This window comes from Columba livia, chromosome 2 (assembly GCF_036013475.1).
Source record: "Columba livia isolate bColLiv1 breed racing homer chromosome 2, bColLiv1.pat.W.v2, whole genome shotgun sequence".
Classification (NCBI taxonomy): Eukaryota; Metazoa; Chordata; class Aves; order Columbiformes; family Columbidae; genus Columba; species Columba livia.
This window is the reverse complement of record NC_088603.1, coordinates 59,171,555-59,196,864: the sequence shown is the minus strand read 5'-3', so window position 1 is coordinate 59,196,864 and position 25,310 is coordinate 59,171,555. Positions and strand designations below refer to the sequence as shown.

At 40.0% G+C, this 25,310-nt stretch overlaps 1 protein-coding gene across 5 annotated transcripts in view; it reads right to left on the bottom strand.

The window, feature by feature from the left end:
* The window catches only part of CNTNAP2 (contactin associated protein 2), a 1,147,495-nt gene that overhangs the window by 359,166 nt on the left and 763,019 nt on the right, over positions 1 to 25,310 (bottom strand). For all 5 annotated transcript variants that reach the window (XM_065052118.1, XM_065052119.1, XM_065052115.1 and 2 more), the window contains exon 12: positions 22,671 to 22,790. In XM_065052118.1, coding sequence (XP_064908190.1) covers positions 22,671 to 22,790 — 120 coding nt within the window. The remainder of the gene's footprint in view (positions 1 to 22,670; positions 22,791 to 25,310) is intronic.

Sequence of the window (25,310 nt, the reverse complement as noted above, 5' to 3'; positions counted from 1 at the left end):
TAATTTAGTCTATACATTATGTTATGTTCAAGCACTTCCTCTCCCACAGACAGATATTATACTAAGATTAAGTTCATTAAGAATTACTTTTTTCTTAAAAAGAGAAATTACCACCTGTTTCCTCAAAAGGAAATTCAAGTGACATAAGTTATTTGCTGAAAACACCTTTCAATTGCAATGATTTGTTTAGAGTCCTGCCAACACACTAGTTGGTCTTCACTAAGAAAAAGTGAATTTAAAAAAATATTAATTAATAATGATTAGAAATTATTCACTAATAAAAAGTGGAATTAATTTTAAAGCTCCCTTTATCACCAGCTATTCAAATAATCAAATATTAACATAAGTGAATTTTCCAACTTCATATTCAACATATTTTGTGATGGTGATAGTACTTGACACTAGTCTACAACACTGACAATTTTCCAAATACTCAGTTTCTCTTGTTATTGCTTTTTCCTCAATCATTTGCTTGGTGCTCACCCAAGAAAGAAAACTCACTTCTAACAAGCAAACCAAGTAAGGGTTGTTTGGCATTGGAACAGGCAGCCCAGAGAAGTGGTTGAGTCACCACTCCCAGATGCATTTAAATGACATGTAGATGTGGTGCTTAGGGACATGGTTTAGAAGTGGACTTGGCAGTGCTGGGTTAACAGTTGGACTTGATGATCTTAAAGGTCTTTTCCAACCAAATGATTCTATGATTCTCCAGTTTTCAAGAAATCAGAAAACAGTTTTATTTCTCAGAAACAATCATTCTCAGTCTCTCTCTGTCTCTGATGAAATATTAATTGATCAGAGGGTTTTTTGATGGACATAATTCTGTGACAAAATTTGGCTGACAGGCTTGATAAATGTCATCCGGTATGGTTACTTTTATCATACTCAACCATACCTTGGTTTCTGGTTGAAGACTCAGAGACGATGGCTTTGAGAAAACCTGAGCATATGAAACAATTCATATTCCTTTCACGACTGTCATTATTTACCAGTCCAAAAGGAAAGATTGCAAGTCCACAGCAATATTCATGGTGTGCTCTGTCCATCAGTCACAGATAAAATAGATGTGCTAGTAGCTTTAATCCTCAAGCTGATGGCATTTCTTCTAGATGGCTGTTTTCTTGATCACTAACACAATACTGGCTAATTACTTTTTAACCAAAATGTTGCTGGTTGACAAGAGTTATATCCCAAGACTCTTCCTGTTTGTCAAACATATTCGGCATAAACTTGTAGGAAGACAAGCGAGGAGAAGTGGTTTATGCTGATGACCAGTACTACACTGCTGATACCTCTCACCTGTGTCTTCTTTAAACCAGCAATGTATATTTAGCATTCAGATAACACAGAAGGATGGGATAGTTAGCTGAAAGCTCAGTAAACTTCAGTGTGAGGCAATACCTATGACAAAGACGGGGGCCAGTAATTTCAAGATGTAATAAAAATTATATGCATCTCCATCTGCTGCTGGGTGCTCTGTATTTGTTGTTAAGAATTGAAGCCTGCAGGCCCTATTGGATTTCAAACTACTATTTGACAATGGTATTGCATCAACATTTAGGAATGTGTTTCCTTCACACGTCAGCCTGGAGACAGAGCTTTACTAGACATCATAATTCTTACCATTATCAGTGCATTTGTCACTTCAAATTAGATTACTGCCATGTGTTCTACAATATGCTACACTACAAATCACTCAAAAACTGTACAAGACAGACCATTTAAAAATGCACTGCCTTCCAGGGAGGATAAAAATTACAATCGTAATCATCTCATATTATGAGACCTCCAGTTTTATTTTCTGATAAGAATGTAGTTGCTATTTCAATTTCTGTTGAATTGTGTGGGATGGTACCACAACAGTCATTAGCAATGTGATTAAGCTAAGCATTTTTTGCTGCTATGTTGTAGACACAAGACCTGTTGCACACAATTGATGTTGAAAAAAATCACAGCAGGCAGCACACTCTTCTTCCTCCTTCCTGATTTTTTTATATGTCTCTGTATGTGTATATATAGAAAAGTTTAAAAGTATATATAACAATTTGAAACTAATTCTGCTACCGACCTCAAAGGGGCTACACTTGTTTTAGAGAAATGAAAAAAGAAAATCTGATTGAAGTTAACGAATGTTTTGACAATCTCAGCTGAGATTTGCAAATGTCATTTTTTCAGTAAATTTACTCTGGTGTTAGGAATTCTATTGCTCTCATCTTACTAATGTAGAAAATGGGGTTTAGATTAAAAAAAAATCCAGTATCCAGAAGAAAAAAAAAGAAGAGTATGCTTATGGACTGAATTCTATTGAAATCAAAGTCAGTGAGTTTCTTGACCTATTTAGGTGAGAATACGATCAATCCCAAAAAGTAATTCAACCATCCCTGCAGTAGTTTTCTGCTTCTACTGTTCCTTTCACTGCTTCTTCATCAAGATAATGATGAATCTTCAAATGTGATTACCGACTTCTGACTGGATAGTTTCATTTTTACTTATAGACATTGTCTTCTGAGACAATGAAACTGTATGTTTCCCCTTGTATTTATGTAGCCTCTTTCATGACAATTCAGCAACAAGAAAACTGTACTTATTTTGTAAACTTACTGTGATATTGAATCACATAAGTTTATGACATTTAAAATCCATATGTAAGAGACAAAGATGCTTTGCAAGATACAATGGAAAGGAGTGGCCAACATAAAGTTTAAGGGAACTAACTGTTACCAGAGAAGCGATAATGAAATAGCTGTTCCAACACAGCGTGTTAAAAACCTGAATGGCCATTACTGAAGTGGTAAGCAGAGGACAACTTCTTCACATTACTAGAGAAGATTTCAAACCATTTGGCATAGTTGCATGTAAAAAGAGTATCTCAAGAAACAAACACAGATCACTCATGCCTTCCAAAAAAAAAGACTGCAGCAACACAAAACATTGCTATGCTGAAAAACAGTGCATGGGGGAAATGCTTAAATCAGCTATGGGCCGTAATGTAGAAAATGACCTCATATAGGTGTTAACAGAAACAAGAGTTTTAAAACAATTATAAATTGAGAGAAAAAATAATGTGGCACTGTTCAGCCATATGAAGGAGGACTTGGATCATTTAAGTGCCTGGTTTAACAGATAGCAATTGCTTTTCAGTTTAGATTAAGGATCATTAAGTCAAGAACAAAGGACACAAAAGAATTACCAGCATGGTTGTTTTCAGCACAATGACCAGAATATGGGCAAGGGCTGGAATTTTTTTTTTATGGTTCAATAACTGAAGAATCAACAACCGATTCTACCTTCTGAGGAGACACTTCATATATAACCTGGTTTTATATAGTTGTAAAGATCAAACGCATCTATCTCCCTTGAAGTGTTTTTTAAATCAACTACTGTCTGATTTTTTCTTTTATAAAACAAAACAGCACAATTCTTTAGCTATGATCCTAAACAGGGCTTCCTGGAATCACTAAAAAAAGTACCAGAGTTTAAAAAAATATTACTCAAAAGGATATATTGATGAAAAGGGGTCTTCAAAGTTTTCACTATGTTAGTTTGAACCTTAAGAAACCATTTTCTGAACTACCTTGACTGAAGTCAGGTCACTTTTCATTTCTACTCTGTTAAAGCAGCAGAAAGAAGACTAATGCACGTCTCAAACTGTTATCACTGAACGAACTTCAACCTTCTTCCTCCCATGAGCTTTCGAGTGGTTGAATCCTTGACATACTCTTCACTGATCCAACTTAATCATCTCAAGAACAACATCTTTCACTCTCCTCTCTCACATTCTGCTAACTCCTCTCCTTGGACAGACAGGGAAAGGAATACAGTGCATTGAAGTAGTCTTTCTAATTATTCCATCAATAAACTGAATGTTAGGCAACCTCCTGAAAAGGCTGGTGTGAAGAATTTTAAGATACATGTTTTACTTAAGTACCCTGTTCCATTTTCAAGAATGCAGCTTCCTTTTAATACTGGCTTTTTGATTATTTGCAACTGAACACTGGGAATGAGAAATCTGAGTAATTGCATTCCTAGCCAATATTGTTTTTCATTTTGCTTTCAAAAGGTGTCTCCAGATTGGAGAAATTACAGTTCGAAGTTTTAATGCACACTCTTGACAACTTAAAATAAGTTAGTCACTATTCTGAATTAGGGTCTTTTCCAACCAAAATGATTCTATAAGCCCCATTCAAATTTAAGAATCCCATTTGAAGATTGCTGTGTAAACTTAACCATGTTTTTTTGAGGCATCACCCAACTAAATAGCAAACACTACTGTCACATGTAGTTCAGTGTAACATTGTGTTTCTTGCTTTTTTGACATTTCGGCACTTGTTCATTAGCAAATTCAAAAACCATTTCCATTAGTTGTCATAGGATAGACAGTAAAATGAATTTTATTTACATTGTGACTAACAGGAGAATTTTCATGTCTTGAATGTCTTTATTTCTAATCTCTCAAATTAAGCATGATTTAAAACTCCATAGTACATCGCAGTGCTTTAGTGATTTCATTTATCATAAAACATCCATGCATTACTTTAAAACACATTCTACACAAAGCTTTTTAACACATTTGTGGTTTGAAATATGGCACAGACTGACATTAGGAGAAAAGAAAAAGCCAATTAGACTTCATATTAAAGTTGGCAACTTCAGTGAAGTCTGTCTAGAAGTTTTTCCTTTCCTGAATGTTGTGATCTCAAACTAATTCCATCTCAATCTAAACCTAAGGTAGAAGAGAAAAATCACAATTTGCTATGCTAAGTTACACAAAAATGCATAGCTTGGTTCTAAGAAAAGACAAATATCCCTCATGTACTTAGGAGCAGTAAAGGTCACAAGTTTAATTCTTTTAACAAAAAATTAAAAGCATTATAAGGATGAGGAATTAAGACCATGCTAGATTGACAAGAAACTTTAAACCTCCATAAATTACTGAATGTGAATTTTTTCACTTCCCTCTAACCAAAGGATGTTGACCTTTTTCGTTCTCATCTCAGGACCTATACAACCATCATGAAAACACGCTTACTCATCGCAGGGGACACGACTTTCACCTGAAGGGACAAAGTACTTTCATACAAATGGTTCTGTTAAGGAAATACAGATGAGCATTTTGAGAAACTCCAGCTATCCTTGCATAACATATCCTCTGAATGTAGTACCCTAAGTGTCATATACCTCAAAGACAGTTCTGTCTAGAAACAACATTCTAGGAAACCCCAATGTTTTATCAGTTGCCTCACTGGCTTCCTGCTAGCAGATATCCAACAGATTCCTGCTTTCAAAAAAATTCTTTCTAGTATCAGAAGCCATAGGATTCATGAGAAGAAAGCAGAAAAACGTGCATTTCCATAAACATGTTTCTCCTGCATAGTCATTTATGCCTCAATACAGAAATCAAATCATGCACAGAAACCACAACAGAATTCAGAGAAGAGTAGCATACATGAAAATGAAGAAACTTTTTTGCTAGATCTAATATTACTTTCCTTTTCATTTAACTATGTCCCATTAACCTAAATAACACTCAGAAATATAACACTACCTACTAATAAACTTAATGTACACTCCATTATGTAGAAATTATATATATTAAATTACTGTTTCTGAGATGCTGAAAAATTTGTGATTGTGTATAACTGGACTTTCTAGATTTGGTTCAATAGAACTGAATGGCTAAGTGTTTTTTGTTATATCCTCATCTGGGAAAAGATGTATCACATTGTCTCTGCTCCTGTTGAGTCCCCAAATATATGACAGCAGCTAACTGCTCTCTAGAGCAATGAGAAATTTTACTTGCAAGGAAACACCTCCATTCACATAGGACAGCTGATATTTAGGGATTATAGAGAATACCATGCTGGATCAGACAAGGTTCCACATACAGTCAAGTCGATTACAGCTTATGATTACATCCCAACATATTTGACTTGGGCCTGTGCTTTGGCTTCTATCAGTGATTCTTCTTTACACATACATAATCTTTTCTGCTGGTAAGTACACATGCATGTCATATAGCTTTCCTGGACAACTAGCTCTTTCACTACATTTTATCTAGAATTTTAAAGGATTTCTCCATCATAATGCAAAAATATGATGTCTGGAACAAAATAAGTAAGTCTCAAGTAAAAGTACTGACTATAATGGAAACCATTTAGCAATCAACTGTGTACAGGTCTTCAAGTGCCTGCTCTAATTATGAACAACTTTCCTATTTTTTTAATAGGTTTTCCAATATTTAAAAAATAGAAAGCTCATTTCCTTGAGCAAGAAAGAAATACTATATGCTCTTTCTTATTCAGGCAGCCCTCTGATTTACACAGGGTTCTCTGTGAACAGAAAAGCATTAAATTATCTACAGATCAAATTAAAACAGTGAAATCCGAGAGGTCTATTAAGTTTTTCTTGACAATCAGACATATATATGTATTTATACATATATATTATTTTAAAATTTGTTACACTATGATAGATTATTCTCATTGTTTAACTACTAATATCATCCACTGCAGAAGAAGAAATTAATCAACCAAATGCTGACACTTTATAAAGAGTACTGACTTCATTGCATTCTGAGCAGCTGCAGAAACCCATCTGCTTGCAGGTTTCTAAATGTAGGTCTGCAACTTTGTCCTGGTTTTGTTAAAAACAAGTTTCTCTTTTGGTGATTTTGCCTGTCAGCTAAGGCCTTCGTGTTAGCTGTGTTTTCCTGGAGAGCCAGACACATGTTTTGGTAAACCTAACAATGGAATGCAAACTTATTGATAAGCACGGATGGACATCTCGCGAGAGGGGAGATGAGAAACAAGTGAGCAAGAAACTGACCAACTGTGTATAACATTCCATTCACGTGAATACTTCATATAAAGTGGGAGATCACGAGGATCTCGGCCTTTTCTTCTTTCCCCTTTCCCTTTTTCCTTATGGCCGACATTAGGAGAGGACCTTGCTAGTCGTCCCTGCAAACTGAGGCCTAGTGACAGACCGAATCCAGCTCTGATTGGCTGCAGAGTCTAATCCAGGACTTTGGGTGCCGGCTCTGCAGTTGCTGAGACTTTCAAGATTGGTTTTGTATATTTTGTATTATTTTCTCTATTCTTATTAGTAGCATTAGTAAAACATTGTTTATTTTCCCAACTCTCTTCTCTCTGTCCTTCTTTCCCTCCTGATCACCTGTGGGAAGGGGGGAGAGGGAGGGGCAAAAGGGGAAAGTGTGGGGGAGAGGGGGTTAACAATACATCTGCCAGGGTTTTATTGTTACCCCGCAATCTAAACCCTTGACAAACTTGCACAACTAACAATGCGCATTTATTTCTTCCATACCATTTGAACGATTTCAAATACACACAAAATTTTGGTGCAGAAAGAAACCAAAAGTGAACACAAGTTTTCCCCAATTAATTCAATGGGCCAGCAGTTTCATTCTACTTCTGCAAAAGGGATTTGTCCGGGAAGTGGCTGAGACCGGCCTCCCGTGGGACCCCCACCCCCGCCATCTCCTGCTGAGGACGCAGTGGACATCTCAGCTCAGTCTGGGGCCCTCAGACCCTGCCTGAGACATGTTGTAGGTGTGTGTGTCCATCTCTGCCCCTGACTCCTGGATGGGCCTTGGCCCTGCCTGGCAGAGAGATGCTCTCCTGGATGGGGCCCTCAGGCCTAGATAGCATAGTGTAACACAATATAACATAACTATTCTATTCCATGTGCTCACTGTGAGTAGTAAAATGACTGCTATTTGGCTGAAATGCCGGAAGATTTTCAGCTGCAAAAACACTTCCAAGGACACAAATCTCAAAGCAGTCCTTGCTTCCTGAAGAGGGAGACCTTGAGAGATGAGGATTGGTACCAACCACACACACACAGAAGAAGAGGTGCGCTGGACCATGGGTTATTTTTCAAAGTAGGACACATCTTGAAGGCACACTTTTTGCATTCCAAATTTACTCAGCTGTGCTTCTTGGCCAGTGATGCATGACAAGCATTCTTGCACCTGCCCTGTGCTTGTGTTGCACGCAGGGAGAGATTAAAAGTGGCAGCTCCAGATGCAGAAGCAAGCCTGGAGCCCTTCCAAGCACAGGCTGTTTTGTACCAGCAAGAGCCTCTGGGGAAATGGAGCCTGGGAAAGAGCAGAGCTCACTCCTGCTAAAAACTTGCACTGGGCAAGTGAGCCAGAGAGCACCAGAGTGGTGCCTTGGAGGTGCAAGAGCAGTGGGCAGGAACAGAGCCAAAAGGGCCCAGAGGAACCCTGACAAGGGGTTGTGCTCAATGCTACCTAAGAAGGCAAAAACCCCCAGGGACAAGTGCCAATCTGCCCCAGGGGGAAATTCCTTCCTGACCCCAGTGCTGGTGATTGGCTGTTCCCTGAGCATGTGAGACCTGACTCCTCATTCCACAGGCTGGTCACAACTCCCAGGAGATGCCTGAGCCCTCTTCTCCCTCAACCTGAAGCCATCTTCTGGGAGTGCTGAAGTGGCTCCAGCTGGATTAGCTTCAGGGGCAGCAATGTTTCTCAAGCCTTGCAGTACAGCAGGAGGTTCTCCAAAGCACTGGGACCCCTGGCAACCTCTCTGCATCCCATTTCATATGGCTGCTGCCCCTGGCTGTGCAGAGGATGAGGATGGTGAGCTGTGCACTGCTCCTCAAGAACACATTCCCTTAGTCTTGCCACTGCACTCCAGCTGAAAAGGATTTCCATCCATCAGATGAGCTTTGAAGGTGGCCCCACTGGAAGCTGGCCTTGCAGCAGAGAACCTCCAGCAGCCTCATCCAGCTTCCTCCGATCATCCTTCCTCAGCCCCCACCAAGTGATTCCACCAGCTCCTCAAGGACTTCTTCTCAAATGTCTTCAGGCTGCCCCCAGGCCAGCTCTGGCAGTTGACACAGGAGGATGGTCCCTTTTATCCTGTGTTGGGGCATTGTGACTGCTGCATTGCCGGGTGGTTGCACTGTGACATGGGAGTGATAGGGCCCCCTGTGCAGCCCTGCCTGCCACCCCTGGCCCCAGCATGCTTCAGAGTTAGGCCTTTGGGGTGCTGGCCCCAGGCAGCCCCTGTGCACAGGAGGCCCCAGGGACTGTCCCTGCCCTTGGTGACCAGGCACCGGGCACAGCTGCTGGGCAGCCCTGTACATTCATCTTTACATCCAGACTACGCAAAGAAGGGCATTTATACCTTAGACATTCATTTGGCTGTGGGCATGCCAGAGGTGAGAAAATAAGGCTTCTGACTCTCTCTGCACGAACTTTGCAGAGATGTAGACAGCATGCAGGATTTCCTCCCCATTCCTTACCAAATCCCCAAGAGGCATTTACTACTAGACCGTTTTGTTGAGGTAATCCTCATGGAAAGAAGTCCTGAGTTGTCTTGTGTTCTTGACCATCTTTTTCCTTGCACTTCAGTAGCTATTTTCTTCCTTTGGCCTTCACCCTTGGTATCTTTCTTGAAAGTGATGATAGTCCTCTCAGTCTAGTTGTCTCCTTCTGTAAGCCCTCCATGCTCCTGATCAACTGCTTAGGCTTTGTCTGCCTTCAACCCAGATGGAAGTGATCTTACTTGAACCTGAACTTGAACTTGAACCTGAGGAATCAGAAAGGTTCCCCAGTGGCACAGCTGAGTTCTCACCAGGGCTTTACACAATGGCTGGCTTTCTTATGGAGATATCTTGCCTGACACACAAGAATATCTTTGCCTGTATCCCATTCGTGGCTCACAGTCAGCCTGGAATCTGCTCATGCCTCCAGGAATGTTTTCCTACTCTGATGTTTCCAAACCACAGAAAAAACTCATGGCGCTTATGCTGACATTGTGTTACCTGCAGTTCTCTTAATCACCAGATCAATATTAGCAATGAAACATCTTTAAGTAGAAGCCAGTGCTTCTGACAGAAACATATTTATATGAGTTCAAGTGAGAGAACTCTGCATGCTCAGGCTTTGGAGAGCTAAGTCCACTTTGTCTTCCAGCTCCCCCACCTTGCCTGCCTATCAGTTTCTGTGGAACATCCATGCCTCTGTGAGAGCACTAATTCCTCTTCACAGACTACTGCTACGAAAAAAGGAATCCAATTGAGGAGTGATGGTCACAGCTTTCCAATATAGTAATTTAAAATCCCACTATTTCAAATTATTTTGTGACAGTATTTGGTCCTATTACTACTGACAAACATATTTAATATTTTTTTTTATAATTACTGACAGGTTTATTCTACTGCAGTCAGACAATGCTGGTCTGAAAGAAAATCTACAGTGATTTCTACTTGTGATGCACAGTGTATCCCAAACCAGGGCGAAAAAGCTAATCTCTTCAGGGAAATACCTTGAGGTTTAGGGTACTGCTTTGGCAGAAAACACAGTAATAGTTTTTGGAAGGGAAAGGAATCATTTGTTCTCACTTTCTTAAATTGCTTACTATTCAATGCTTCAGTGTGTGCAATTAGTCTCATAAATTTCCTCTAGGATAATGGAAGATCATTACCTCAATAGTACCCACTCAGGGAAGCATGTCCTGACACAATAATACAGACATAATAGATAAAGCCAATATTTTCAGGCTCCCTGAAAAAATAGAAAACTTGGGCTCAGCAAATGGAAAAAAACCCTCTCAAGTAAGAAGCATTAAAAGCATGTTAATTCTGGATCATAAAGATGAACTTTTAACACAGTAAAAGCAGACACAGACACCTAACATGACACTGGAACCCCAAGCTCCATCCTGTCTTCCATGTATCTGTTTGAAATCAGGCAGACTTAGTTTCCAGCACATGAGTGGAGGGAGATCCTTATGCTGAGTAGTTGAGACTCTCTAAACAAGAGACTTGGTTTGTGCAATCTGCAGGTTTCCATTCCAAATCTGAAAGTTTGCTCTGGGAAGTTCTCCAGCTGTAGTTGTTCACTACACACTGCACAGTCTTACTGACTCCTTATCTTTTGCCTATATTGGCTGGACTCTGCTCACTAAACCATATTGTCATCACCCTGCAGTATTTTGCCCAGTTTTAGCTGTCTCCCACCATGTGGAACAGAGATAGAGGTGAGTTTACAGCATACTTCTGATGCTGCCCTAAAACCTGTGGTAAGCACTCATTCTGGAAATTAGTAAAAATATTGTCCGTAAATTCACATCATAGTTATTGCGCATTTGTTTTCTTCTGCAGAAAAGCACTAAAACTAATTCTAAGTGATAAAATCCAAACATGTGTGACCTTGGGACTTACTAGGAGTATTCATAGAATAGTTTGGGAATAGCAGGGAACATCTTCAACTAGATCAGGTTGCTCAGAACCCTGTCCAGCCTGGCCTGGAATGTTTCCAGGAATGGGGCATCTACCACCTCTCTGGGCAACCTGTGCCAGGGATTCACCACCTTAATTGTAAAAAATTTCTTGTCTAATCTAAATCTTTTTAATCTAAATCTCTTTCAGTTTAAAACCATTACCCCTTGTCCTATTGCATCATACTCTGCAAAAAAAGTCTGTCATCATCTTTCTTATTGTCCCCTTTAAGTACTGAAAGGCCAAAATAAGGTCTCCCTTGAGCCTTCTCTTCTCCAGGCTGAAGAACTCCAACTCAGCCTTTCCACACAGGAGAGGTGTTCCAGCACTCTGATCATTTTTGTGGCCCTCCTCTGGACACTCTCCAATAGGTCTATGTCTTTCCTGCTATCCCAGTGGAGGAAGCGGATGAGAGCCATGAGAGCCATGCAGTAAGAGAAACAAAAGGGTTATTGATATATTAGAAATCACTGAAGCACTTGATAATGGCCACAAAGGAATTAGGGCTTCTCACCAGAAAAAGGTGGTGGAATTGATGGCCCAGCTGAAGTGCATCTATACAAATGCACACAGCATGGGCAACAAACAGGAGGAGCTGAAAGCCAGTGTGAGGCAGAAAATCTATGATATAATTGCCATCACAGAAACATGATGGGGTGACTCTAATAACTGGAATGCTGCCTTAGATGGCTATAAACTCTTCAGAAGGGACAGGTGAGGAAGGAGAGAAGGTGGGATGGCCATGTATGTTAGGGAGGCTTTTGATCGTCTGGAACTTGATGAGGGTGATGATAGGGTTGAGTGTCTATGGGTGAGAACTGACAAGGCAGATATCCTGGTGGGGGTCTGTTACAGACCACACAACCAGGATGAAGAGGCAGATGAAATAATTTGCAGGCAGCTGGAGGAAGTCTCCCAATCACTAGCCCTTGTTCTTATGGGGGACTTCAACCTACCAGATGTCTGCTGGAAACACAACACATCAGAGAAGAAACAGTCTAGGAGGCTCCTGAAGTGCATGGAAGACAACTTCCTGACACAGCTGGTCAGAAAGCCAACTAGGGAAGGAGCCCCACTGGATCTGTTGTTTGTAAACAGAGAAGGACTTGTGTGCAATGTGTGGGTTGGAGGTGATAATGGTGATTGTGATGTGAGTTTTCTGTTCTTGGAGAAGTTAGAAGAGTGGTCAGCAGAACTGCTACTTTGCACTTCCCAAGGACAGACTTTGGCCTCTTTAGGAAGCTGGTTGGCAGAGTCCCTTGGGAGGTAGTCCTGAAGGGCAAAGGAGTTTAGGAAGGCTGGTGGCTTTTCAAGAAGGCAATCTTCGAGGCACAGGAGCAGGTTGTCCCCATGTGCCGGAAGGCGAGCTGGTGGGAAAGAAGGCCGGCCTGGCTGTAGAGAGCTGCGGCTAGACCTCAGGAATAAAAAGACAATTTATAACCTTCGGAAGGAGTGGCAGGCCACTCAGGAGGAATACAAGAATTCTGTGAGGTTATGCAGGGAGTGAATTAGAAAGGCCAAAGCCCAACTAGATCTAGGTCTGGCTACTGCTGTAAAAGGCAACAAGAAATGTCTCTATAAATATATCAGCAACAAGAGGAGAGCTACAGAGAATCTCCATCCCCTGATGAATGCAGACAGAAATACAGTGACAGAGGATGAGGGAAAGGCTGAGCTACTAAATGTCTCCTTTGCCTCAGTTTTCAACAGTCAGAACAGCTGTGCTCCAGGTACCCAGCTCCCTCAGCCAGAAGACAGGGATGGGGAGCAGAATCAAGCCCCAATAATCCAAGGGAAAATGGTTATCAACCTGTTCCACCACTTGGACACCCACAAGTCTATAGAGCCAGATGGAATCTATCCAAAGGTGCTGAGGGAGCCGGCAGAAGTGATCACTAAGCCACCATCCATTATCTATCAGCAATCTTGGTTAAGTGGGGAGGTCCCAGTTGACTGAAATTTGGCTAATGCGACAGTCATCTACAAGAAAGGCCGCAAGGAGGATCCAAGGAACTACAGACCTGTCAGTCTAACCTCGGTGCCAGGGAAGGTCATGCAGCAGATCGTACTATGTGACATCACACGACATATACAAGAAAACCATGCGATCAGGCCCAGTCAACGTGGATTTATGAAAGGTGGGTCCTGTTTGACCAACCTGATCTCCTTCTACAAGGTCATCCATGTAGTAGATGAGGGAAAGGCGGTGGATGTTGTGTACTTAGACTTCAGTAAAGCCTTTGAAACTGTATCCCACAGCATTCTCCTGGAGAGGCTGGCAGCTCATGGGTTGGATGGGTGTACTCTTCAATGGATAAAGAACTCTCTGGATGACCAGGCCCAAAGAGTTGTGGTGAATGAAGCCAAATCCTGCTGGTGGCCAGTCACGAGTGGTGTTCCCCAGGGCTCAGTATTTGGGCCAATTTTTTTTAATCTCTGTCAGTGATCTGGATGATGGGACTGAGTTCACCCTCCATAAGTTTGCAGACAGTATCAAGTTGGGTGGGAGTGTTGATCTGCTGGAGGGTAGGAAGGCCATACAGAGGGATCTGGACTGGCTGGATCATTGGCCTGAGGCCAGTTATATGACGTTTAACAAGGCCAAGTGCTGAGTCCTGCACTCAGGTCACAACAACCCCAGGCAACACTACACGCTCGAGGAAGAGTGGCTGGAAAGCTGCCTGGCAGAAAGGGATCTGGGGGTGTTTATTGACAGCCAGCTAAACATGAGCCAGCAGTGTGCCCCCGTGGCCAAAAAGGTCAACAGCATCCTGGCTTGTAGCCAGAATAGTGTGGCCAGTGGAACTAGAGAAGTGATTGTGCCATTGTAGTCAGCACTGATGATGCCACACCTTGAATACTGTGTTCAGTTTTGGGCCCTTCATCATAACAAAGACACTGAGGTACGAGAGAGAGTGCAGAGGAGGGTGATGAAGCTGGTGAGGGGCCTGGAGGACAAGTCTTATGAGGAGCAGCTGAGGGAACTGGGGCTTTTTAGCCTTGATAAATGGAGCTTGAAAGGAGACCCTACTGCTGTTTACAACTACCTGAAAAGAGGTTGTTTGCATGGAGGGTGTTGGTCTCTTCTCCCAGGTAGCAAGTGACAGGACAAGCAAAAATGGCCTCAAGTTGCACCAGGGGAGGTTTAGATTGGATATTAGGAAAAGTTTGTTCACAGAAAGGGTTGGCAGGTATTGGAACAGGCTGTGCAGGGAAGTGGTGGAATCACCATCCCTGGAGGTTTTTAAAAGGCATTTAGACAAGGTTCTTAGGGATGTGGTTTAGTGCTAGAGTTAGGTTAGGTTATGGTTGGACTAGATGATCGTGAGGGTCTCTTCCAACTGAAATGATTCTATGATTCTGTGATTTCTGTACTGAGGGCTCCAGAGCTGGATGCAGTACTGCAGGTGGCGCCTCACCAGAGTGCAGCAGAGAGGCAGACTCACCTCCCTTGACCTGCTGGTCACAATTATTCTGGTGCAGGCAAGGTACGATTTGACTTGTGGGCTGCAAGCACACACTGCCGGCTCAGGTCCAGTCTTTTGACCACCAGTACCCCCAAGTCCTTCTCCTCATGGCTGCTCTCAATCACTTCATCCCTCAGCCTGAATTGATAACAGGGGTTGCCCTGACCCACGTTCAGGATCTTGCACTTGGCCTTGTATAACCTCACAAGGTTCACATGGGCTCACTTCTCGAGCCTGTCCAGGTCCCTCTGGCTGGCATCCCGTCCCTCAGCTGTTTCAACTGCATCGCTCAACTTGGTGTCATCTGCAAATTTGCTGAAGGTGCATTCAATCCCACTGTCTATGCCATTGTCATTATATTAAACAGCACTTGTCCAAATATGGACCCCTGAGGGACACCACTTGTCACCGATCTGTCTGGACATTGAGCCATTGACCATGACCCTCTGGATGCAACAATCCAGCCAATTCTTCGTCCACCAAAAAGACTAGCTATCAAATCCATACCTCTCCAATTTAAATAGAAGGTTGTGGTGGCAGACTGTGTCAAAAGCTTTACACAAGTCCAGATGGACGATATCCATAGCCCTTCCTTTGTCCCCTGATGTAGTTACTCCACCATAGAAGGCCACTAGGTTGGTCAGGCAGGACTTGCCCTTGGTTCAAACACAGCCTTCACAAAAACTCTCCATAACACTGTAATTTACACTACTACATAATCTGCACTAACTTCACTTGCCTGTGAGGGAGTCACATGGGAGTCATTCTGTACTCCTCCTGCCTGTGCAGGGAACCTGCATCAGCAGTACTTTCCCCCCCCGTGTATGCGTGCATACAGAAAAAAATGCATGCCTGCTGCAGCTTCTTCATTACCCAAATAAATCTCTTTTTTAAAAATATCTGTGAAAGCATACAAGAGGAAGCAAGAAGTCCCAATTTTTTTAAGAGCAATAGTGACAACACAGGTTACTTGCCCTTCTAGGTAAATTAATTTAGAGAATCACACATCAGTGTGGAGCATTGCACCCTGAATACTAGCAGAGTATTCTAGAGTGGAATGAATCTCTCTTCTCTCTATTTAAAATTGTCTGCAATCTTTACATCACTTGATTATCTGTCTCAGTAAGAAGTTAATTTAATACATCATTTGCCATCTGAACAGAATTTTAAATGTTTCCTTTAAACTCATCTGGTCTGCGATCTTTTTGTTACATTGATTTCAGTTTCAAAGGAAATGACAAAAAAAAATACTTAGAACAGGTAAATGGATTTCTTCCTAGTCCCACTGTCTGTCAACAAGACAAGACAGTACTAACAGTTAGAAACAAAGAACTCTGAATATGATTTGCTGAGAAGCCATTCTTTGAAATGTTGTTTAAGGACAAGGAAGCCTTAAGGGGGAAGCACAAACAAGAAAGTATTTTGGTATAGCAGAAACCCCCACCTGAACCTAGTGACTCATACCTTCCAGGCTGTGAAGCCGTACAGCTGGATCACTGGCCTTGTTCCTCAAAGACCAAAGAAGCACAGAGAAGCTTTCCCAGTGATGTAGGGCATAGGCAGAAACATACGCACCCCCAACATCTGTACCCGCTCAAACAACAGAAGAACCCTGATGAAAATACTACTATTAAAATAAAATTTTAAAACTCCAACAACTTTTCTCAACATTTCAGGGGTAAATTTACTGTCTAGCCTTAACTTGATTGAAGCGACCAAAAGGAGAAACAAAATTTTACAGAAAACACAAGCTTTGTTTGGGTTTTCAAGAATGTTCTTTACAGGAACAATTTTATGGGGATAACTGAAGCATATCACTGGCATGAAGCAGTTTGTGCTGAGTTCCTCACATCTCCAGTAGGGCAAAAATATGGGGGAGTGAATCCAGAACTAAGTGTGTGCTTCTAACATTCACAGTAACATCATCCTATTTCCAACCGTTCTGTTTTCTTTTCCCCTAGTTCAAGACACACATCTTGAAATACAGGCTTGCATGGATTTATATCTATGTGTATACATTTCACTACCCTGGAAGTTCAGCAAATCAGTTCCCAGGCAAAATGAATCATCTGAAAAACTAATTACACAGATATGTGCAACAGAATTAAACATTCACTGCTACTGGGGCACTTTTCATCAGTATGTAGAGATGAATGGCATGTTTATATTCATGCCATATGTTTCTACATATGTCATAGTAAAAAGCACTCCAGTGACCCACTATTTACAAAAAAGACAGAAAAATCACTGGATATGACAGTTATAGTTGTTTAATGTCTACTCACAAAGTCACTGCAGTAATTATTACGTATGCCACTTGTGGTGAAAAAGCGAACAGAGAGACAAGAGAGGATGGGGGAAAGCGGGTAGGGAAGCCACCTCGTACATTTGACCTTTATGAGGCAGGCTATGAACATGCATAATGATTTCTCAAAGTGTTTGATGATGTGCATCTCTAGGCAAAAGAACTGTACTAGAAAGGGGACAGGGTAAGTACCACTCAAATGAAGTCATTATGCTTGCAGCTATTTGGATCCTGAAATGAGACAGAAGTCACATCACACATGCATAATGACTGCAGGGCCCCTAAAAAGCATTAACTGACATATCTTCTGGTAAAATAGATTATGAAACCTTTGAGTTCTGCTTTGCATCAGTGGTCTAAATGATGATGAAGAAGAAATAGCAGAAAGACTCTGATTTTCCTATCCTCAGTATAAAGCCTCAAGATACTACAGAAGTGCTGGGTTGCCTCTTCCACTGATGTCCCATACAACCATTAGGATAAGTGAGCACTTATGGTCCCTGTGCATTGTTCCTCTGCTTATTCCTCACCCTTCACTCTGAAAATTGTTGCAGGACAAATGCACAAGATAAGATCAGGGTAAACGTACTGATCTGACACCTCTTCCCCATCCTCCTTGGGCCAAAGGGGGAAAAAGAAAGAAACAGAAAAAATAGGGAGTAATATGATCTTATTTCTTGTGACGTTCTCAATGGGACCAAAACAAAAACTGCCAGAGGAATCAAGCCTAGAGACGAAGAAATACAAAATATCATGCAGTGCATGGGGTGAAGGTATAATATACCGAAAATTCACGTCTTCCAATGAACATCTTATAAGGGTAGTTCTTCCCACTACATCTACGGTTCTAACAACAACTAAAGAGACAACGGAAAAGGCCTTAAACTTGATACCGAGATAGGAACCCTCTGTCTTTGGAAAAAACCTGCTTGAATGCAGAGTCTAACTTTGCATCTTTGCAATGTGGACTTGCCTCTGAAAGAGGGCAAGATCTCAGCCTTAAGATGACAGAGATTTGGAAGAGCTCCCTGTTGGCCTAAGATCACAAGTTGGGCTAAACTGAAAAGCAGTCTAATGGTCAAACATTATGCCACATTACAGCTTCAAGGAATATTTTCCCATAAGTGTATTCATTTGACAAGTTCTAACTTAACAACTTAAAACATTTTCAATACTGTTTTTCATAGAAGAAAAGCAAACAAAAATATAAACCACTCCACAAACAAAAACCAAACATCAAAAAAACCCACACCACCAACAAAAATAACAAAAAACCAAGCTTCCTAAAATTTACATAGTTTCTATGGTTAAGTATTTGGAAAACTGCTGAACATCTATGGCAATGCCTTAGATTTTGATGACCCATATTACTGGAGCAAGAATAGATACTTAAATGCGATATGTTTAATACTTTAATTCCACTATGAGGACATAAAATTTAAGTGCTTGGTTCACTATCAAAATACAGCACTGTGAGTATAAGGTTATTGGAAGAAGACAAGGACAAGAGAATGGAGGGGCTCTGGGATTTCTTTGATAATACAGAGTAGTTTGTAGAGACCATGAATTGCTGTGAGGAGCACATGCACACAAGTATTTCGATCACTTTGACTGCACTATTGAATTGCCAGCACATCTTAGAAACCAGAACAATTTTTAGTTACCAGAGCAACGTCTGTGAAGGACAGGACTCATCATGACTTAAGACACATTAAAGATGGATATGGATTATGCCCAGAAATATGCCCAGACAGCTGTCTACTGCAGCATAATTTTCTCTTCAGGTTGTTTTTTAATGCTTTTTTGACACACTAGGGAACCTTAACACTTTCTGAGTATGGAGTCTGTAGGTGAAATGCTGAAATAATGATGACATAATGAAATTTGTGATACAGCACCAGTACCTTCAAGGGCTAAAGACACAATTTCTAAACAAACAATTCCAGTGGCTTTTCAGGATATTGCCCCTGCCGCTGAATGTTTCTAGTCACGTGAGAGTACAGTTTACTCTCCAACACTATACTGATTTTGGCTGTGATAGAGTTAATTTCCTTCATAGTAGCTGTTACGGGGCTATGTTTTGGATTTCACAGAATCACAGAATGTTAGGGATTGGAAGGGACCTCGAAAGATCATCTGGAAAGTGTTGATAACACAAGGATGTTTTTGTTGTTGCTGAGCAGTGCTTACCCTGAGTCAAGGCTTCTGCTTCTCACATCACACCACCAGCGACTAGGCTGGGAGTGCACAAGAAGCTGGGAGGGGATACAGCCAGGACAGCTGACCCCAGCTGACCAAAGGGATATTCCACACCATCTGACACCATACTCAGCAATAAAATTAGGGGGAAGGTTGGCCAGGGAACTGCTCAGGAAGTGACTGAACACTGGTTGGTTGGTGATAAGCAATTGTTCTAATTTGCATAATTTCTCTTTCACTTTTCTCCCATTGTTATGTTCGTTTTCATTACAATTTATTATTATCACTGTTATACTTAATTTCAATTATTAAACTGTTCTTATCTCTACCCACACGTTTTCTCACTTTTACCCTTCCAGTTCTCTTCCTGCCATCCTGCTGGAAGAGAAATGAGCAAGTGGTTGCATGGTGCTTAGTTGCGAGCTGGGGTTAACTATGACAAACATTTTGCACCAGTAAAACTCCACCACAGTAAGGGTAAAGGCAGCACATAACCATTAAACCACCTTCTTTTAGGAAGATGCATACTAGCTTTACTAATAACCCCAACTTGTGAACTTGTTTCCCCTAGGAACCAAACAAGCAAGTTACATTTTACATTACCTTTTTAGTTACTAAGGTGTTCTTACTTGCTAGTTCCACTTGAATGAAACAAGGGATATTTTAAATGTCTATTAGCATGTTGAGTATTCATTTAATATAGTGATTTTCTTTTACACTGTGGGTTAACGAGAACATTTAGATTTGAATCTCAGGCTAGATAGAAATACAGTTAAGGATGTCTCTATTAAAATAAAATATCACTATATGCCATACGAAGAAGTGTTTTTTCATTTAGTATACTCCACATACTATTCAGTATAGCGAGATCTGTATTTTACTTAGTTTCATGTTCACCAAAAAAAAGTTAATCGTAATTCAGCTATTTTATTTTTTTTTCAAATATATTGCTAGTAATACCATGAATCTACACAATCTTGATACTAAAATTATTTGAGAATTCTTCTCTTTTTTTAATATGCTGTAGTTAATTTCGTTATCTGACAATATATGCATCACCGCTACAGACTTCTACAAAAACATCATTGGTGAAGCAAAGTAAAGCCCCCAGGTAACCTCATTCTGTCCTTTCCCTGGTATGTGTATCACTGATAATAATCCATATCAATTCAAAAAAAGATTAGGAGTGTTGTGAGTTTTCTCCTACAAATGCAGTTCTTTACCCTCCACATCTTTCAGTGCTTAAGATGACCACTAATTAAAAGAACATGAAAGCTGTAACAGCGGCAATGTATAGGTACTACAGAGTATGTACATAGGTGATGTGCTCTGCTAAGCTGAGAACAACTGCCAGAGGGGGCCTTCCGGTTTTAGAATCACAGATTAAAATTACTTCTCATCAATTTTCCTGTATTTCTTGCAGTCATTTGCATTTTAATGAAGAAGTAGTGCTGTTAGGTCCTTATTTTTAAAAATTTAAATAGTTACATGGATACTAGTGCAAAATGCACTTGTAGTTGCTGATGAGAGCAATTCAGTTAAAACAGAAAACCACCATTTTTGCACAGCATGAGTCATATCCAGCTGAAGGAAATGAGCTCTAAATCATCTATCCCAGTGTTCATGATCTCCGTCCACTGGTTAGGAAAGGGTCATATTTAAGTACTCTGGAAACTGTTTTGTAGACAAGAAGCTTTAGGAAAATGGTTACTTTAATTTTCTTATCTATTTTTTCCCCAGTGTTGGACAAGCTAGCAGGACCTTCTGCTGTATATTTATGTTAAACATGGATGAGCAACACTGTAGCACAGGACAGGTGTACTTTCTTGTGCCCCACACCACTATAGTTGTGTATTTTTACCTTACACAGTTACCCTTGAAGATTACCCAAAAGCTACAGCTAGTGCTGAACACAGCAGTACTTCTTCTGAATAGCAAAAATCACTATCAAGTATCAGCAGTTCTTGGCATTGTTCTCTGCAGTGCCTGCCTGATTAGTTACTGATGCAGTTCAAAGTGCTAGTTATGATTTTAAAAGCCCTAAATGGGTCAGGATCCACTTATCTGAAAGACTGCCTTTACACCCGTGTCTCAGAACAGATTGGCTGGCCTGTTTCTGCAGTCCAAGAAGAACTGATGGCACTCCTAGAGCTTAGATGAGGCTCCTTCTTAGATATGCATTTATAATTCAAATGCAGACATTAATGGCAATGTGAAACAATGCTATTCTGTTCTTCAACAGGCTGTCTACCTACAAGCACTTGATCTGTAGTCTGCTGCATGTGTCATGCATCTCCCTTCAAGTTAGCTTCCCCTCTCTGCCCACCCCGCTCACCCAGTCTCTCCCATCCAAATAGGCTAAAACGCACCCCCACAGATCCAGACATGTACAAGCTTCTGCCTCCAGGAAGAGCTACGTGAGCTTGAGTGGCTGTGATCTCTAAAGAGGCACAGTTTTTATACTATTTCACTCTGCAATAGTGACTTCACATTCGTGTTGCCGATGCTGAAGTCTGAGGACTCAGACATATGCCAGACTTCCACTGCACACAGACTGAAATTCAAACTTATTATGCAGACATTGGGAGAAAGTCAGGGACATGTCTGTTGTATGAGCTACCCCGTATTTCATATCAAGAAAAGGTGCTGAGACAATTGTCATGCATTAACTGATCAAAGAAATAATAAACTCCTGGCACAGAGAATTGCCCCTTTTTCCTTTTTCATTATTATATTTTTCTGCCTCAGTGTGCCAAACCAGATGACTAAGACTTGATATCTTCTGTGAGAATGCCCAGATGGGAAATCACTCATGCAAAGCTAGTGTCAGAAGCAGGGGAGAAATTAAAAAATAAAGGCAACAAAACCAAAATAAGTTAATGCTGTTATATACATGGTCTCATGAGTTAAACAAGATACATCCTTCTAACACCAGTTGAAAAGACAGAAGAGGCAAACGAGAAAACTCAAATGTTTTGTTTCTCATGTAAATAATTTCTATTCCCCGCCTATGGTTCTAAGTGCGTGAAAGTCAGCAATACCTGGGCAGAAATAAAATCCTGGCCTTTCTAAAAAGCTGCCTTCTGCAGTACCCCATGAACATCAGGCTTTACTGAACTACAGGTATGTTGATTTACAATAATTTGGGTAAATAGCCATATATATCTACATTTTTTTTAAAAAAATGAAGTGCCACTGAGAATACAAAAGGTTTTTTAAGGCTACTTAATAGCTGTGATTCAATAAGCTTATGAAATGGATTACCTACTGCCTTGCTCAGACTATACTGAATGGTTACTATAGATATGATGACCCCTCTCATGAGAAGCTCTTAGCAATTAGTTTTCTTTTGCCAGAAATATGAACTATGAACAGACTATTTCACCTGACTACATTTAAAAAAAATAAATTCAAGAATACAATGCAATTACCTGTCATGTTGCAGTAAACTTTCAAAGGTCCCAGTGCCCCACTGCCATCTGGATCTATCCAGTAGTAATTTGAAGTTTTGCCCAAGTGTTTGTATGCTTCACAAGAGAGTTCATAAATAGCTGGAATGAAATAAAACACAGAATAAGGATCTTCAAATCGTGGAGCAAAAAGTCCATAATGGCAATAAATTGACTTTATTTATATATCAAGAACTATACGTTTGACGTTAAAGTAATGTCACTGACATTCACGGAAAACAAAGCATCTCTCCAAATGATACAGAAGTCATTAAAAGCTTGAGACATACAATTTCATTTTTTTGCATGTGAGAGGAATCCAGAATAGGAAAAGAATTCCAGGAGCTTGGCAGAGGCAGTGGGGAGAAACAATCAAACATTTTCAAGAGTATAATTAAGCTGTTTTTCAAAAAATACTTCAGTGGTTTAAGTTTTACATCATAAATGGAGATACTTCTATTCATCTGGCCCACCTTTCCCTTTAGTTTTCTTTCAAGAGATACACCAAAAAAGCTTATGAGTTTTCTTTCTGTAAATTTGAGATTTTTTTAAGTTTTATTACAACTCAGAATAACATTGAAGTTACTGCTTTCAAATTCAAGTTCTAAAACTTCCTGTCAAATTGTGTTACGACGAATAGCTCAGATGTAATAATAAGCATTGTAGATAGAAGCTTTTCTAGTAACTCACATATTTTCTTTGGAATGTATGACTGTTACAAAGTTATGTGTATTACACATGAATAAATTAAATCATTTTATGCATACAAAAGTAACACTGGTAATTTATAGAAATTGGTATGTGTATACATATAATTAGTAAATTATATAAATATTTTTGTATGTAATTTTTTTAAAAAGCAATGTGTAATACTTGTTTTCCAAGGACCAGATGGTACAGCTTTTTTGTTTGGAATCAATCAGCTGCTAAAAGAAATGAAATGTTTGTTTAACCAGACTTCATCATATCCACTCTAAAAATTCATCTAATTTGTTGGCAAATCTTGCAAGTGATTTCCTTGCTAAGACTGGCTTTATTTCAAATGTGTATTACGATGAGCTGTTTCACTTGCCTCTGATGGTGAGTGCCAGATCACACACATACATTTAAAGGCCTCTAACAAATTATCTAAGATGCAGGAAAGAAAGTAGAGCTAAAAAAAAAAAAATCTCCAATTTTGATGTAGAATGAATGCAAAGTGAAAGACTTAGTTATTAATATTTATATAAAGGATCTCCTTGTCAATGCTACAAGAGAAAGAATTTCCTGAACAGTTTTATGTGTTCATTACAAGGCCTGAAGACAATCTTACACAAGAAGTAGACACTTTAATTAAATTGTGAAAGGTTCCAAACCATTTCTTCTTCCTCCCCAAACTAAACTCAACAGATTCTTTCATGATCAAGAAGACTGTTTGTTTTCAGACGCTTCATCCAGATTTCATAAGGAATTAATAACAAATTTTCTTCAGACATATTTCTCTAACTCTCTGCATACTACCTAAATGTAATCACAAAATACCACCTCCGTTCATGTAGAATTGTTGTGATGTCAAGTGGCAGATCTTAATAGATGCATTCCAAGCTGTATTCCAGATCAAGAAGATGACAAATAGTGCTTATGATCTCCTGGAAGCTCATGGGGGTTTTGTTTGTTTGTGGGTTTTGCTTGGTTTGGTTTGGTTTGTTTTTTTCCTTTTCTAAACCCTTTCAGAAAAACAAGGGAGTTTTGTCTTTGTAGTATCCATATCTTTATGTAGGGCACAGAGACACCACTACAATTTAGAAAAAATATTAGAGAGTGTTATATGGAAGACAAAACCAAGTTACACTGTTTAATCACTTATTTATCACTACTGAATATTTTTATAGAAAGTTAAAACGTTCAGATGCAACATCCTTCCTTCTGTTCTTCCAGAATGAGACAAATCCAAAGTGGTACCTAGTTACTAGTTAGTATCACAGCACAGAACAGGCTGTTTTTGTTAATCTTCAATATTATGTTGAACACCAAGCATGAAGATTGTTCTTCAAATTAAATAAAAATTTAAAAAAAAAATAAATAGAGTGGGACATTCTAAATAAATTCCATTTGCAAAAAGTGTTTCTATGAGTGTGTGATAGGTTTTTGGCAGCCTTTGTCCATATGTAAATGCATTAAAACCTTAAAAATGAGAATAAACAAAAAATGAAAGGGTACGTTCTAGTGCCAGGAGCAGTAACATACAAATCGCATAACAGGAGTATAGGAACAAAATGAAGGGATAAGTGAAGCTGGCATACTGACAAAATAGCCAGTAATTAAGATGCAACAGGAAAAAGCAAACATGTTTTGGTGTATGAAGACACTTAATGACAGAAGGAGACCTTTTGTTGACTTTAGATGGCAAAGGGTAGCCACTAACATTAACAGCAGAGCAAAGTACCAAGTACCAGGCAGAGAAGGCAATTTTAAAGGGGAAGAGTAAAAAGTATGTATGGAAAGAATAAAAAACAGGAAGACAAGAGCACCAAAAAGATGCTATAGTCTTTTAAAAGTTTAATCATCTGAATAATACAGATCAAGCCAAGTCCACCAAATCCATTTCCTGCTAAAATTTGAAAGGGGTTGGCTGTGTTCTAG